Below are 16,113 nucleotides of genomic sequence, written 5' to 3'. Positions count from 1 at the left end.
TGTGTGTGTGTGAATATTTATGGATTACCCCTTTCCAGTCAATTGCCTTGGAAAGCTATGTAACCAGACATGAATCTAAAAAGAAGTCAGACCTGAAGTTTGTAAAGTGTTGAATATGTCCAAATTTGAGTTTCTGTTTATAGGAGGAGAGCCTGGGACCCTTCTTATTAGGTTAGATTTCTTCTTTCCTGAGTCTGAGCACTTGGAATATTTTAGTACTGGCCTGCTGTGACTGACTGCCTGTCCAGCAGCTTAACAGATGCTTGTGCAAGACCACAATATGTCTCTCAGATAATTAAACACTGGGGCTATGCACAAAAACACAGGTTATTTTATGCATCAGTTATGGGGACATTTTATCATCAGCACCTCATCTCCACTTCTCAATACAACACAGCAAACTATGATATTTGAGAATCCTTATTCTTTGCCCATTCCTACTCCTTAAACCTGACACAATGCAAGATTTAATCATTGTCATCCATGTTAGACAGATATGCTCCATTTCAGTTGCAGGAAATGTTCTTAGTAAACACTTAACCCATGTATTCAGCAGCAATCAGGCCACTGATGATAATGTAAAAGTTTATTAAAACATGAAGAGAGAAATTACCTACAAGTAATTTTGGAGTACTGGCTACTAGGAGCCAAATGTCTCATAGGCAGAAATTCATTGAATAGCATGCATTTACTATATGTTCACTGCCAGAAGTTTAAGCACTTGAGCTCAAACTTGCCATTAGACTCTCCCCAACATGCGGGCCACCCACCAGTTGCAAGGCATGATTACACGGCAGATAACCCGTCCTCCTTGGTAACAGTATGGATATGGGTAGTAACCTAGTAAGGGTTCACAGACGCGGCGGCAGTACCGGTTGCCTCGACGGCAGTAAATACAACAATAACCTCTCTCATCCAGCATGGGGTCAAATTCTATTCCATTTTCGGTCTGAAAGAAGAATAAACCAGGGTTGGAGGGGAAGATTCACTAAGAAGAGGCCCACCAAGCAGGGAAGGACTATGACTATGTGAACTGGGGGACTGATAGGAAATTAAATTCTTTTGTCTGATCAAGATTGATCAAGATTGATTATGAATTGATCAAAGCCCCTTAAGGACTCCAAGTTTCTTAAATATTTTTTGTTAAAGCAATGACCATGCTCATTTTAATGACTTTGATCTAAAGTGTAGTGCCTTTTTTGAGGGCTCTTTGCTATCCCTCTAACAGAGTAACTTGAATGTAACTTACATAGTCATTTATTGGAAGTTCTTCCTCACTTGCTTGTCTGGCATGGCGGGTCTTTTCCACTTTCACTTGAGGGACTACCCACTGCTCATTTTGTTCAATGCTTTTTTTTTCATTGGTAGGAAAGTGAAGATCTTCACCATCCTCCTCAAACTCTTGTAACTCTGAAACTAAGGGAATAAAGACAAAGTTTTGATTTACCTGCTTTGCAAATGGTTCCCAAAAGAAGTGTTTGGGGTTATAGTGTTGGGAATAGAGATTTTCATTTTCTAGTCGCTGCCATCATTTAGGCAAGCATGAACCACCTTCAGCTGCAATTTTAAAGAGATTTTCCCCAAATAAATCTGACTATTCCCATGTACACAGATCTATTCTTTGCTCATTTGATATTAAATACTTATTGTTTGTCTTACTAACACTCTCATTTTAAAAACAAGAATAGGGGACCTAGGTGTCTCCCACAATGATTTTAACTGTGCTAAGTGCTCAGTAAATATTTTTTGGTTGCTGGATTTGATTCAATGCCCTCTGTCTTCCTCCCCTTTCTCCTTTCTTTTCTGTCTTAAAATGCTTTTTTAAAAACTTTCTATTTACGAATAATCTTCCATTGATAGAAGAGTTGCAATGATTGTAGAGTTCCTATATACCCTTTATCCAATTTCTCCTAACATTAGCACCTTACATAACCATAGCACAATTACAAAAACTAAGAAATTAGCATCGGTACAATTCTATTAACTAAATTATAGACTTTATCTGATTTCATCATTATTTCCATTAATGTCTTTTAGAAAAAGAATGTTGAAGCAGAAGTTTTAGCATCCAATCCAAAATACCACATTGTCTGTAGTTGCCTCCTTTTTTAAGCTGCTAAAAGGAACCAATAGATTCCTATTTTGGTTAGAGTGGTCTCTCTTGAATAAATAGTAATCCATGCTGTCTAGAATGAGGGAGGCCAAATTCTATGTTAGCTAAGCAAAATAAGATGTCCAGAAACCTTTGTTTTCTCTATTAGTTGACTGGAAGTTGAGAGCTGGCCTCTTCTACTACAGACCTCTAGCCCTCAATTACTTTTATAGTGATTCCTAAAACAGCCACAGAGAAATTACAGTGACTGTCTTGTCTTCTGAGGAGAATGCCACCATTCAACACAGAGAAACATTCTTTTGACAACAGAACATTGTTTTGGCTCTTCTCTCTTCTGTTCTTGGGTTGGCTACTGCAATGAATATAGATGTGTAAAGAAAGATAGATTAGTTTTTTTGCTATCACTAGTCACATTAGGGTGGCATTACCTTTGCTGGAATATTTAAAATCCTGTCAGCATTAATTTATCTGATTTATAACTTGCCTGTGAAAAATTCCTTCCTCCCTTGGCGGTCAACATATACAGTTTCATCTGAGAAGATACAAGCTGATCATTTGTTTTCCTAGGAATGTAGTCTCTAAATGATGAGAACATTAACCTGTTACTGACTTTGGAAGAAGATGAGGAGAAAGAGGCCATACCTGCTATTAGAGTGGGATTGATCCAATACATGGTCACATTATCACAAATTTCTAAAATTTTGGAATTTTTCAGAAAGTCTCGGTTTTCAATAGGCTTTTCCGCTGGGACCCAAATCACAGACTGTTCAAAAAAAGTGGTGGTAATTTCTTCATTCTGAGAGAAGTTGAGGATGTGGATAGGCAGAGAAATTAATAAAATGAATGAGACATTATGGGGTATTGGGAAACACTCTGAGTCTGGATAACAATTCCAATTGCAGGGCTGTCCATGAACTAGCTCTGTGTGTGCATAGAGAAGGTGCCTTTGGAAGTGTTAACAACTGATCTCTCTCTCAGTTCTAAAAGTAAGGCTGCTTACTGTACCAGGAGCTTGCTGTGCTACCATTTCAGTTACGGTTAGGAAGGCTATCCATGATTTCCTGGGCCTCCTACTGGGACATGTATGTTTTAATTGGGCTTCTGGAACCCTGAGTGACTTACATTTGTTTTTGTTCTTTTAAATGGATGTTGTGAGTGCCTGCCTTTTTTCAGGCTCACAACTAAGATTGCAAGCAAGATTTATCTCAAGCTGAAAACAATTCGTATAATCCAAACTGTTGAGATCAATTAAATAGCAACCAAACTTACTATATTGGTTTTACAAGATTTGCCCCTTTGTGGTGGCTAGTTGTAGTGTAAAAGGTGTCTTTTTTGTCTCAAAGTCAAGTCTTCAACTTGTCACTTCACTGGCCTTACCACTATTTTATTCCTTTCATTCTAGATGCTTAAAATTTGTTTCACAGTGTTTTTTTTTTCTTAGGTAGCTTTTCTTATTGTCAAGAACACTGCCTTCTTTTCAATTTCTATTATTGAGAGCAGTTGTCCTGTGTACCTATTTTTTTACTCACTTGACTTTTTGGCCTTGAGATTTCCCCCTGCTCTTCAAAAAATTGTTTTAATGTTTATTTATTTATTTTGAGAGACAGAGAAAGAGAGAGGGAGAGAGAGCAAGTGGGGGACAGGCAGAGAGAGAGGGAGAGAGAGAATCCCAAGTAGGTCTAGCACTGACAATATGGAGCCTGATATGGGGTTTGATTTCATGAACCCTGAGATCATGACCTGAGCCAAGATCAAGAGTCAGACACTAAACCAACTGAGCTGCACAGGCCTCTTGACATTTTCTCCTACTCTTAATAAGACTTTTACTCTTCTTTTTTGTTTCTTTCTAGCTTTGGGATTTCAGTGTTTTTATTAGTTCTTTGAAATATGGCTTTGTAGAATTTTTCCTTAGTTATTTAAAACTCTCAAGTCCTAGCTCCTTCACCTTTGGGTCTGTAAAGACCTTGGGATGCATTGAAAATGAGGTTGGGATTGTAGAAAATGAGGTTGGTATGCTGAGTAGCATTGTTAGCAAAATCAGGGCTATTTATATACCTGCTTTGTGTGTTTAGCACGTGCAAACCATAGATATTGTGCTGAAAAGAATAGAATAAGAGAGCTTTTGTCATCCAGAACTGCAAACTTATCTCATAAAAAAATCTGCAGTCTGAATATATATATTTGAAGGTAAAAGTAATTTCACTATCATGAGACAAATACTTTTGCTATTTAAAATATTTGGCAAAATTAATTGAAGAATAAATTAGGGCCAAAATGAGACATTATGGATCTTTGCCTTTATCTTTTTCAGAAAAATAAATCCTGTTGAATTAGTTCAAGGTTTTTTTAACTGGCTGGCCCTACTCAAATGTTTACATTTTCTTTAAAAAAAAAAAGCAACATGTACTGCCTTTTTATCCTATTGATTCTTCTTTCATCTTATCCTTGCCTACCAGAGTAATTCCAAATATCCTGGAAGTTGTTATGTTCATCAGATGCATCGAATTTATGCTTATTATTTTTTTTAACTTCCAAAATTTTTCACTATCATAGACTTTGAGAGCACAGCATTGTCTTTGGGAAAGCTTCTTTTTTCCCCTGGAAATTCTAGTAGCAAGGGTCTATAATTTCCCTGGCCATAAAGAAACCAATGGCATGTCTAGGGGAGCCAATGACAGCTCTGAGACTTGGGTAAAGGAAAGGAAAAAGGGCCCCCTATCCCACCCCACCACCCCCCAAAAAATAAGGAAAGTAGAAGAAAAAGATAAACGAGTAGATGAGAATTAAAATAGAAAGAGTTTTGTAGGAAAATAGTAAAAAAAAAGTGGGGGAGACAAAGAAGAAAGAGATCTTTATAGTACATAGAGAGGCTACTGTGCCATTGCCATAATTTCATTTTAGATTTTCCAATTAAATATTAAAAGAAAACCAAATGAATATTTGTTTCTCTCTGGCTACAGTGGGAATATGCTGCCACAATAGGGCTTTAGCTAAAGTTCCCTTTATTCTTCATTGGTAGCAACATACTATAGTTACAGGCAGAATATGAGGGAAACATTAAGAGCCTCAAGGGCTTTAGTGATGGTTGTGTTTTAGACAATAATCTTCCTTCTCTTACTAAGCTTTCAGGGGCCATTTAGTGACTGCACCAGTATCTTAGGTTGCCTTACCCTGGCATGACAGTGTGTTTTCAGATAATTTGTCTTATGCAGCAGTTCTTACCTTCTTTGCTTTTGCCTTTCCTAGTGAGGTTAAATGCAGATTATTTCATTAGCAGCCTAGCATACAATGGTAAGGTGAATGAACTGGAATCTTTTAAATGGGTGAATGCCACAATGTGATAAAAGTGGCAAGGATCTCAGGTGGCCTTGGGACTTTTCTTTTTTTTTTAAATTTTTTATTTGAGAGACAGAGAGAAACAGAGCATGAGCAGGGGAGGGCAGAGAGAGACACACACAGAATCGGAAACAGGCTCCAGGCTCTGAGCTGTCAGTGCAGAGCTTGACACAGGGCTCAAACCCACACACTTTGAGAAGTTGGACGCTTAACTGACTAAGCCATCCAGGCGCCCTGTAACTTTTCTTTTTAAAACTTTATCTTTAAGCAGGATTGCTTTGGTTCCTCTGGCTCACACGTCTTACTAGAGACCTTTGGTTTAGAAGCAAATGTACAGAATTTTAATGGCTACCCAGATATAAATGTATAGTGTTTCTCCTAACAGCATGCAGTTCCGTTTATCGAAAGGCCCGAGTTCAAGATCTCAATCTGCTTCTCACTAGTTTTGTAATCTTGGGCAAGTGACTTTTTGGTTCTGAATCCAGTTTCCTCATTGGAAAGTGAGGATAATAATAACGCCTATCATTGTGAGAATCAAATGAGAGTAAAGCATTTAGTACAATGTCTGGCACATAGTTAACACCTAATAAATGATGGCTTTTCCTGCCACTATTAATATTCTTACTTACCTCATCTATTTCCTCTTCTGGTTCAGAAAATTCAGGAATCACTTTAATCTGAGTTTTGATGAAGCATTTTTGAAGACCTACGAAGTAGATGCCAGTATAGCCCTATAAACAGACACACAAAAAAAACTTCCTGTAATAGCAACAGTTAATGAGGTCCATGATTTGTCAAGGCCCCAGGATGGCAAAATTTGAATTCAAAGGGAAAACTTTGTTTTATAAACTAAGTGGAGGCTAAAGACTATTTTTAACTTTACTCAAATGTTCTAATATTTCAAGTGGGAAGCCTTGTGGAGGTGGAATAACCAACCTACATTTTTAAAGTCATGTATTTCCAATGTTTCATCAGTGCCATTTCCACTTCTGAATATTTCAGTTCTGGTCACTGGATCAATTTCCATGTAAATCTTCTTCTTCTCTCCATTACTATAGAAAGTGTGCTCCATGTCATATGTCTGGAAGAAAAACAAGCTCTAAGATATTCAGTGTGTCATTTCATAAGGCACTTTAATTGGGTAATATCTGGGGCACCTTCCCTTTCTGAAGCCTTGTGATGAGGAGTCATCTCAATATCTTACCAATGAGAATTCTCTGAGACTCAAGATTAAAGTGAGGTGCTTCTTGGCACTGGAGCTGATATGGGGATCCCTTCAGAGCCAGTATTTTGTATTCAGCCCAGGTTGCTGAACTAATCACTAAAATTCCAACAGTTTTCTTGGCAGCCTTGACTAAATAATGAATGATATTTTTGCAAACCAGCCTGTATTTTCCCCTTATGTTAAACAGAGGGATCATGTAAAACTGTTGCTGCTTCTTTAAGTTACCACTTCCCTTCCAAGTAGTGTTAATCCCCTCTCCCCATGAAATTCATTAGGGCTGAAAAAGAGATTTGAACACATGCAGAATGCTTAGGTATTGCTCTTTAGCTCCATATCTAACCAGAACTTTAATATTGCCTCAACAGTCTTGGGTCTGTCTTTCTTAAAATCTGAAGACCTTTTTCCCCGGCCAATATTAGGTAATAGACTTACCTAACCTCAACTACTTCCTTTTTTCCATTTCAACTTCAGGAAACATTTACTGCCTTCCCCTGACCATCTGTTTTATGGGCTAACCAAACCTACTCAATTTACTCCTGAGTTTTGTTTTTCAAACCTAACTCAGTTGGCTTCAATTATATTATTGAATATATATAGAATTCGACAATTGTGTCAAGTGCTTTGCACTAAATAATGCAGTACCTGACAAGAATAGTCATATTCTTGCCTTGAAAATGCCTTGAAAAGGCTTCTTATTGAGGGAGGCAAACCACGAGAGACTCTTGAATACTGAGAACAAACTGAGGGCTGATTGGGGGGGGGGAGTGTAAGGCGGGTGATGGGCATGGAGGAGGGCACTTGTGGGGATGAGCGCTGGGTGTTATATGGAAACCAACTTGACAATAAACTATAAAAGAAAAAAGGCTTCTTATTAGGTCTTTCCTGAGTGGTTGAAGCAAAACTCCAGATTCTCTCTGGCCCTGTAAAAAAAGGGTAATTTTTTCTTAGGACCAAGGAGACCAGTCCCATCAAGTGTCCATGTTTAGGAGTAAGCCCATTACCTATACTGATGGCACATTTGAAGCTAGAAGCTGCTAAAAAACTTAAAGTAAATTGCTACCTGTTACAAACCAAGCCAGACCTGATGGTGCCAAGTGGAAATTTGTCTTATTCCTGTTGTTAGGACACTTTCTGCTTTCAAGTTTCTTCATACTCATTTTTCCTAAAAAAATTTAGTAAAGTAAAATACCTCTATAACAAGTCATTTATAGAGCGAATGTTGCTTTCTAATGATATGGCTCCTAATGACACCCTTTTAGAGCTTATACTGGGTTGGGTTGCTTTTTAATGTCTGCGGGTGTCTGTTACTGAATGTTAGTTTAACCTGGTCACATTCTCCCTAGCTCAAGTAGAAAAACAATTTGGAAGGGTTTGTAGAAGCAATGTTGCTTCAAGTGTGAAAAGTCTGTATAGCTGCTGAATAGGAAGAGACAATGTCATTTACTTCTTTGTAGCCCTGCAGTGCCTCAGACAGGGTGCTTAAGTGCTTAAGTATTGGGTATACTCAATTAAGTATTAAGTATTCAACATAAGTTTTTCACACAAGTGACAAATTCTCAATCTCCATAAAGAGATTTTAAACATTGGCAAGGTCTTTTAAGACACCATACTTTAAAAAGGGAAGGAAAATTGTATTTACAACCTTCCAGCAACTGCATAGTTAACTTAGGAAGTCTAGCCTGGTTTGTAACAGGTAGCAAACAAATACTTTTAGGCTTGTTATTTGCTTCTAGTTATAAATGTGTCCTCTATTCCAGCTCTGCAGCTAGCCTGAGAAATATTTATCTGTGGCAAGAAATTGAACTCTCAGTGGGCCTGACCTAAGTAGAGGACAGATCCAGTCTTGTCAGATCTCCCAGGAGGAGGGAATTTCTTTAGAAATACTATCCATTCTTGAGACAAATGTCAACACTACTGGTCATTGGGGGTGGAGTGGGGTGTTTGTTTCATCAGGAGTACCACTGATTAATTATTGCATGGAAAAATGAGGTTAGAGACTAGGGGATGTTGGAATGCTGCCTACCTGGAAAAAAGAAAAAATACAGGCTGTATTTTCAATCACTGGTAGAAGACTATGGAACCATACCGGTGACATTTAGAATTTCAGTGTACTTCTGTGGAATGAGTTTTCCTGCACTGTTGGCAATGCACTTCACTTGGACACCTTGCTAGATGAAAACTATTGGAAACTGCCAAGATCAGCAGATCTTGATTACTTTCAACATCCTTTTAAGGAGGTTTTTTTGTTTGTTTGTTTGTTTGGTTGGTTTTTGGTTTGGTTTGGTGGGGGATAAGAGGTCCATTTTGGTTATATTAATTAACCAGATTATTGGCTTATTTTTAGTAATGATAGGCTGCTAAATGGAGTGGGATCAGAATGACTTCATTTACGTGTGAATTCTGGATGGGGGCAGGGGTGGGGGTGGGAAGGTATATATTCACTCAGATGGAATTCTATTATCAGAGGCATCCTTTTGAAACAGACTGTCCTTGTCTAGGAAGATGATGCCAGTAGCCCACTTTGGACTGTTTGGGGATGGGTTTGTGTAAATCCAGACATACTGTCTCGCCTAGATCCCTGTGGAGCACATTGCCTGGGTAATGGCTATGCAAGTGCCACTGGCCCATATGAAGACTGAGCTCATGCCTTTGGCCTCAGAAGTACTTTTCTCTCTACTAAGCTCTACTGCCCAGGGGCTGAGAGTCTTTCTGGAGATGAAGGAACGAATGGTTTTGTCCTTTCCAGACAAAACTAAAGCAGAGAAAGGATGACTGTCCTGAGATATGTATGACTGGGCTCTCAGTAGCTCATCTCACACTGTCCCCAACTCAGTTTTACTTCAGGGAAGACAGAGCAAGGACAGAGAGTGATGAGGAGTACACTGCTGTCAAATTGGCAAATAAGGAAAGTTAACCATTGCTGTTTCTAGGTTCCCTTTTCTGTACTTTTAATATACTGTTTCCTTTGTACCCTCTTAGTCCTTCCCCTTCGTCCCATCTCCCTCTATCCCATTGTCTCCTGTCAAGACATTTAAGAATCTCATGGTGCTTCACATCCCTTATGTCAAATAAGAAATAAATTTGAAAAATGATTTCACACTAAGATGATAGTATTTGTCTCTTAAAAATGGAGTGAAATATGTAAGTCAAAAGAATAAATTACTAGTGATGGATTTTAAGCACAATGACACCAGAAATAGGAGATTTGTGAGGCAAGGGCATTCTTCCAGCACCACTCAGATAGGTTCCTTTTCTACCTACACATAGGCCTCGCCTTAACTCTAAGAAACAGAATTCTGGAGTGGGACAGGGAAGCCTGTGGACTGGAATAATGACTCAGAAGTGAAATTAAATAGATATGTGGTTAAGTTCAGGTGGTGAGAGATGTAAGAAGATGACACTGAGAAAACATAGAACAAAAACAAACTCATTTCTCTCCCCTGACCAAGAATTATTTCCTCATTCCAGTTAAATCCTCCGCTCAGATAAAAAATGAGCCCTAACTTCTCCCTTTCAGTTTTCCATTTCGTGCCTCAGTTTGTGGCAATCTCTGACATTAGAAAATAAGGTTTTTAATAAAAAAATAATGTTTCCTCAGACCCCAGTGTGACAGATCTGTTTTGGGGGCAAGTGCCTTTAGCCTCTCATTAAATGGATTTGAGGACATTTGGCTTAGGTTTGTTTTTTGAAGCTTGTGATTAATTTAGTTGCTCTTCTCTCCACCTTCATCCTTTACTGTCTGTTTATGAGATACACTCTCCAAAGGTGAAATACATGCTCAGAATAGCTGGCTAGCAGGTGTTAAGCTGGAAGAAAGGGAAGGGAATGCATTGTACCATTTTACTACCAACTTAGCCTGCAAGAATTAAAGGATCTCTGAGTATTTCATTACCAACACAGAGCAGACAGATTCTCATGCAAAGTTGGACTCCTGCATCTTCAATCACCAGCTATCAACCCTGAAAAAAAATTGGCTTAAGCAGCACAGACATTCCTCTTCTTCAACAAGAAAAAAAAAACCTGTTTCTTTCATCTAAATACTCAAGTTGGCTTGGAAGTTTTCTCATACCCACTATCTCCACCATCCTTCACTCTTATATGCAACTTAAGAATAGTAGAAAGAATCCATAGAACCAGGTTCTAGTCCTAGCCTCAACTCTGCCACTTAAAAGCAGTGTTACCTTGAGCAAGTCACCAAATTTCTCTGGAGGTTCAGTTCCCATCTGTATCTCTCATTCCTTGCCAGATGCAATGTTGAATAGTTGACAAAATTACTTTTGCTCAGATTTGGACTAACACATGTCAGGTTGATGGTTGGACTACTACTACCTGTTGACCATCTGGGCTACATTCCTCATACAGCCTTACCGATACAGCCTTTAAAGGACAGTTCCTTCTAAGAACCCACATTTTCCTTGTTGGTGCCATGTAAGTTGCTCAGCAAATGCTGCCTTAGTAGAGTGGAGGGACTAAATAAGAATGTGCCCATTCTTAGCAGCCAGAGTCCTCATCTATATAATTGGTGTTGCCTCTTAATAGCCCAGAACAAGAGCTGGCCCTGTGAGAGCTGCTGTCTGTATAAGGGTGGACTTTCCTCCTGCAATGGTTTGGGAAGAAAATAAAATGAAGAGAAGTCTTCTTTTTTAAAATGCCAATGTGGCACCATCTGGTGAAGCTCAGCCCCTCTGTTAAAGAGATTTCAGCTACAACTCCAACCTTTTCCCTGAGGGTATGAATGCTTCTCCAGGCCTACAGTTTAGCCACCAAACTGCTGTGCAGGAAAGCCCAGGGAACTCAAGAAGGAGAGTTGTATTCTTTGTATGCCTAGAAGAGGAGGTGAAGAAGAAGAAAGTGGGTCTCTGGCCAATGCCAGCATTAGAGAAATAGGCATAGGAAAACTAGATCCAGACTTAGCAAGGAAGTGCTTTTTCCAAGCAAAGGATTTTCAGCATACAATGATATTGGGCTGGCAATCCTGGGTGATGCTGTCTTAATGATTATTTGCAGTTGAGGTGGGGGGAGGGCAGAAGGATGCCCACCTATCCCTACCACTTCTCTTCTCATACTGGTAGTATGGAGGACTTGTGAGGATACTTCCAGTAATCTGTTGATTGCTGTGTGGGCCTTAGGATTTATGGTTTCTAAAGAGCCCTAAAGTCACCAGACAGTTCCTGGATATGAAAGGAAGGACAGAATTTCATTTATTCAATTTATTATCCTTTTGCCTCATTTTACAAAGGATGGGAACAGATAGGTTACAAGATCTGTGCTCTATCTATAAATTGTTGATTTAAGGGTTGGGATTTTTATGACTTGCTTTCTCCATGTTGGATTAATTAGCTGGGGAGTTGGCTTCTAATTGCTTCAAGTTAAATGCATAATACAGGGTGCTTTAAGGAAGAATGTTTTTCTAGGGAATTGGCTTCAAAGATCCCTGGGCAGTCACTGCCTAGAAGAGGAACCTCCTTGTGATGCACTCTCAAAATCTCTGGGACTGAATAGGTAATTTCTGCTTGGCTGAGAAAGCTGAATACAAGTTTTGATGGTCTGGCTTTCATTCAGCTCAAGTGGCTTCTATATGTGGTTGTGGGTTAAGGGCCTGGAGTTGCAAGGGAGTGCAGTTGCTCCCCCAGGGTTAGTCCCTTTTGTTTCACTTCATTTTGATGCTTTTCTCTTTCTGAAGTGTATATATGTGTATGTGTATGTGTGTGCATGTGCATATGCATGCATGCACATTTGCTCATACCTGAGGTGTATAAGGAAAGGGAATCAAGCATGCCTTACTCTCACTTTGGATCAAGAATCTGGATCTTTTGTACATATCAAGGTAGGAGGTAATGAAAGGAGGGGGAGGACTTACTGGCATGGAAATGTCAACACCAGATGTGAGATATTAAATAAACAGTTTATTATAAACAGATGTCAAAAAAAGAAAAACAAAATAAAGAGGAGGTATGATGAAGGCTAAAGGAACAACACTAAGATCTTGGAGGAAGCTCCAGGAGAGCAAACAAATCACTCCATCCGTAAGCATAGCAGCATCACTAATTCTGTCCCCACAGGTTCCCACAGCTCTCATAGGCTTGTAAAGGAAAGCCCAGCAGAGCCTGGGTTTTAATCGGTTAACTTTTGTTTCTTGCTAGGCCATACTTTTAAGGGGAGAGTCTTTAATTTGTGCAAGATGCCTGGATCTTTTTCCTTTGCAAAACTTCTTCCAAGACTAATCTACCTACTTTTTCCTTCCTAGCCTAATTCATAAGTCAGCTCTGAGGCAGGTTTATTGGCAGTCTTAGCCATTGGAAACATAGATGGTCCCTTGGGCTCTTTGTCTGGGAATTAAAGGTAGTGGTGGAGTGAGTGAAGCATCCACATCTCCAGCTGGATCCTTAGTTTGCAACCGACCCAGCCAGGTCTTGTAGTGAAGGCCAGGGCTTAAATATCAAAGATAATAAATTGCAGCTCCCCACTGGAATGGAGAACAAATAGCCTTTCTTCATGGTGGAAAAACTTGACCCAAGAGACATATATTGTCTTTTACCAGATTACCTTACAATAATTTTGTTCATTTCTGAGACTTCCTTTGCTGAACATTCCATCCCAAGATGCATTACTTCACAAGAAATTTGATTCTTGATAGACTTTGTTTCATAGCATACCCAACCTCTTCCGTGCATGCACTGACTAGGTTTTACTTTTGGTTTGAGGAGTCACAGGATTGCTCCTTATAATTAATTAAAAAGAGAACTGAAGTAAGAAATAAAGGGGATATAATACAGAAGCAAAGGGAACCATGGGCCCTGTTAGTGAGTTTGACACCTTGCAGGATAAAACCAAGGTCCCACTTGTTATTTATGGTTGTACTGAGGCAAATAAAATTGAAAGTTTAGAAAAACACATAAACTCTTTCCAAATAGTATTTTTAGTACTAAGAGTCACAAGAAAGGCCATCTGGCCCATTGTTTAGTCGGGCTTGTACAGGTTGTCAAAAGGGCTAGCTACGCACCACACTCAGTTAAGTACATTATGGCCATGGAGAAAAAAGTGTTTTTTGTCCTCTAATTCACTTATAATTGTCAAAAAAGACTCTATATTCAATTTGTGTGGCAGCACATCACCTAGGGAATTAGTTAAATGGTAGCATAATTGGATTGGAATGCATTTTGGCACTATTATTCATTTCTTGTTTCCTTCCTGATCTCTATTTTTTAGCCACCTTCATAGTCTGAATATAGGTGGCTTCTCTAGAAAGATATGTGAACAGAAAGTAGTTCAGAAGCAGGGCACCGTGCAAGAGATGAGATGGAGAGAGAGAGAGAGAGAGAGAGAGAGAGAGAGACAGAGAGACAGAGACAGAGACAGAGACAGAGAATGAAAGAAATGGCTAATTATAGGCATTGGGTGATGCCTGAAATCTGTTCGGGAACAAGGTGTAAATAGAAAAGCAGACAAAAAGATGGACTGTTTTGCTTTTCATTCTCCCTCTTACTTAAACTTGATAAGGTAGACTCTAGGACTAGATGAAAGTGCATATGACAGTAAAGGTGAAGAATCCAAGGGTAGCTATGCCTTATTTCTCTGTTTTCTTTTGGATACTTTTGTAGTTAATTTCTATATTATCCCTCCTGCCTCTCCTTTTCCATCAATCCATGATATTTTCTCTCTGCTCCTATCACTCCTTTGGCTACCAGTGTCTATCTAAACCCATTTTCTTTTTGTCTCTATCCCCCCTTCTCTTCCTATATCTGTTATCAAATAAAAATGATGATCTCATGATAACAAATTAATAACAACAGTAACAACAACCTACATGCAGAGAGAAAAATGTGGCACAGACAAAAAAATCATCTTTCCACCTTGTGGCATGTACATTTATTAATAATTCTCATTTAAATGGAAATAGTATGAAGAGACTATTTTCTTTGGGTCACTTCTAAACTTGCCTATTGTGTGTGAGTCTGGGTGTAACAATAACACTGAAGTACACAAATATCAACTACAATGGTAGCCAGGTTTGCCAAATTACCTTAATATCAGAAGCTTTTTGAGACACCTGTGATTAATGACTTGGTGTCCCTTGTTTCTACCTTTGTGGCATCACATATGGGTAAGTGACAATTGTGGCTGGCGAGGAGCAGAAAGGCATTAGTTTTTTTTTTTTAAGTCATAAATACATGTGAAGTCAGGTATGAGAATTGCTCTGTCTGAAACGGAGTTTTCTGCCTGTCCTCAGAGCAGATGCATTAAGTCAGAAACATAATCCCTCAAAATCCTTCACTGCCATTTCTGGCGATTTCTTCTTACGCAGTTATATAATTACTTTTCCATCAACTTTTGCCCAGATAATTGAAAGAGAGATGAAAAGTATTTTTTGTCACAGTAAAAAATTTGCTTCTTAACTTCTTAAGCCCAAGCGTTACAAAAGAATGGATAATTCTCTTTTATCGTTATTAACTGAAATGCAGAAATCACACTTTTTCCTTACCAAAATAATTATGCAAATGAAAGGGGAAAAAATCTTGATTCAGTTCTTCATAACACCAGAAAATATATGCAAAAGAAACAATGATTTTCATTTTAAGAGTAATATACATGTTAAGCACTAATTAAATTCAATCAAACTTGAAACAGAAGCATTAGATAATAATGTGCATTTACTTACTTTTCTCGGTGTCTCTGGCCAGAAGTGTTTGCCTCCCCAAAACAGGACTATTAGAGTTAGGGCCAGGATACCAAACACCAATCCACAAATCTTAAGTGATTTACATATCTTCTTGGATTTAAAAACTTCTGCCTATGAGAGAATAAAACAATACACAATAGCTCTTAAAATAGCAAGCCATAATGCAAAGTCACCTTTGATTTCACTTTCTAATGTTCACATTATGATACAATAAGTCTGTGAAACCGTGGTTCTTCTCAAAAGGGAAAAATATGAATCAACTTACATTTAGAATGTGACAGTCCTCACAGTTCTCTGGAGGATTCTTTGCCATGCTCTCTCAGCACACAGTACTCTTTTCCTGCTTTGGGAGGACCGAGAGACCACTGCTGAGGTGGAGTTGCAAGTGAGTCAGCTAACAGATGTCAGACGAGAAGCTGAATTTATATGGCTCAAATATGTCATACCAGAGTCTGAGGGAACCCAGGGGGCTCCTGTGCTGTGATTTGTTACACAGATATATCCATATATGTATATAACTTCTGTGCACAGGATTCCATCCAGAATGGCAAAGACAGAAGGTTATAATGAAAACTATTATCCTGGGGGCTGGTTTGGAAGGAGACCAAGCCTAGGACACATTGAAATGATTTTACACTATGAACTTAAAATACCAGTGGCAACACATGCTTCACACTCCAGAAATTAAGCAAACAAGACAAAAAAAAGGAATGAAGTCCTGATTTCAATTCCATGTGATTTAACAAATATTTATTGCAG

General features: G+C 38.7%; 1 protein-coding gene across 1 annotated transcript; it reads right to left on the bottom strand.

Annotated features, from left to right (window-relative positions):
- Window positions 1-664: 664 nt before the first annotated feature.
- TNMD (tenomodulin) lies at window positions 665-15,667 on the bottom strand. Its single transcript, XM_029930881.1, has 7 exons — window positions 15,620-15,667; window positions 15,334-15,465; window positions 6,390-6,530; window positions 6,079-6,180; window positions 2,756-2,909; window positions 1,250-1,416; window positions 665-949 (listed from the first exon to the last, which is right to left on the bottom strand). Exons 1-7 carry the CDS (start codon window positions 15,665-15,667, stop codon window positions 740-742), a joined length of 954 nt encoding a protein of 317 aa, XP_029786741.1. The 3' UTR covers window positions 665-739.
- Between the last annotated feature and the right edge of the window lie 446 nt (window positions 15,668-16,113).

This window comes from Suricata suricatta, chromosome X, assembly GCF_006229205.1.
Source record: "Suricata suricatta isolate VVHF042 chromosome X, meerkat_22Aug2017_6uvM2_HiC, whole genome shotgun sequence".
In the NCBI taxonomy this organism is placed as follows: Eukaryota; Metazoa; Chordata; class Mammalia; order Carnivora; family Herpestidae; genus Suricata; species Suricata suricatta.
The sequence above is the reverse complement of the archived record's forward strand: the minus strand, read 5'-3'. Positions and strand labels throughout refer to the sequence as shown.

Excerpts from the sequence above, each read along its gene's own strand:
- TNMD (XM_029930881.1), bottom strand. The coding sequence starts at position 15,667 with ATGGCAAAGAATCCTCCAGAGAACTGTGAGGACTGTCACATTCTAAAT. Across the intron at positions 6,531-15,333 it reads GGCCAGAGACACCGAGAAAA|ACATATGACATGGAGCACAC; the intron begins GTAAGTAAATGC and ends TTTTTCTTCCAG. Across the intron at positions 2,910-6,078 it reads CAGAAGAGGAAATAGATGAG|AATGAAGAAATTACCACCAC; the intron begins GTAAGTAAGAAT and ends AACTTCTCTCAG.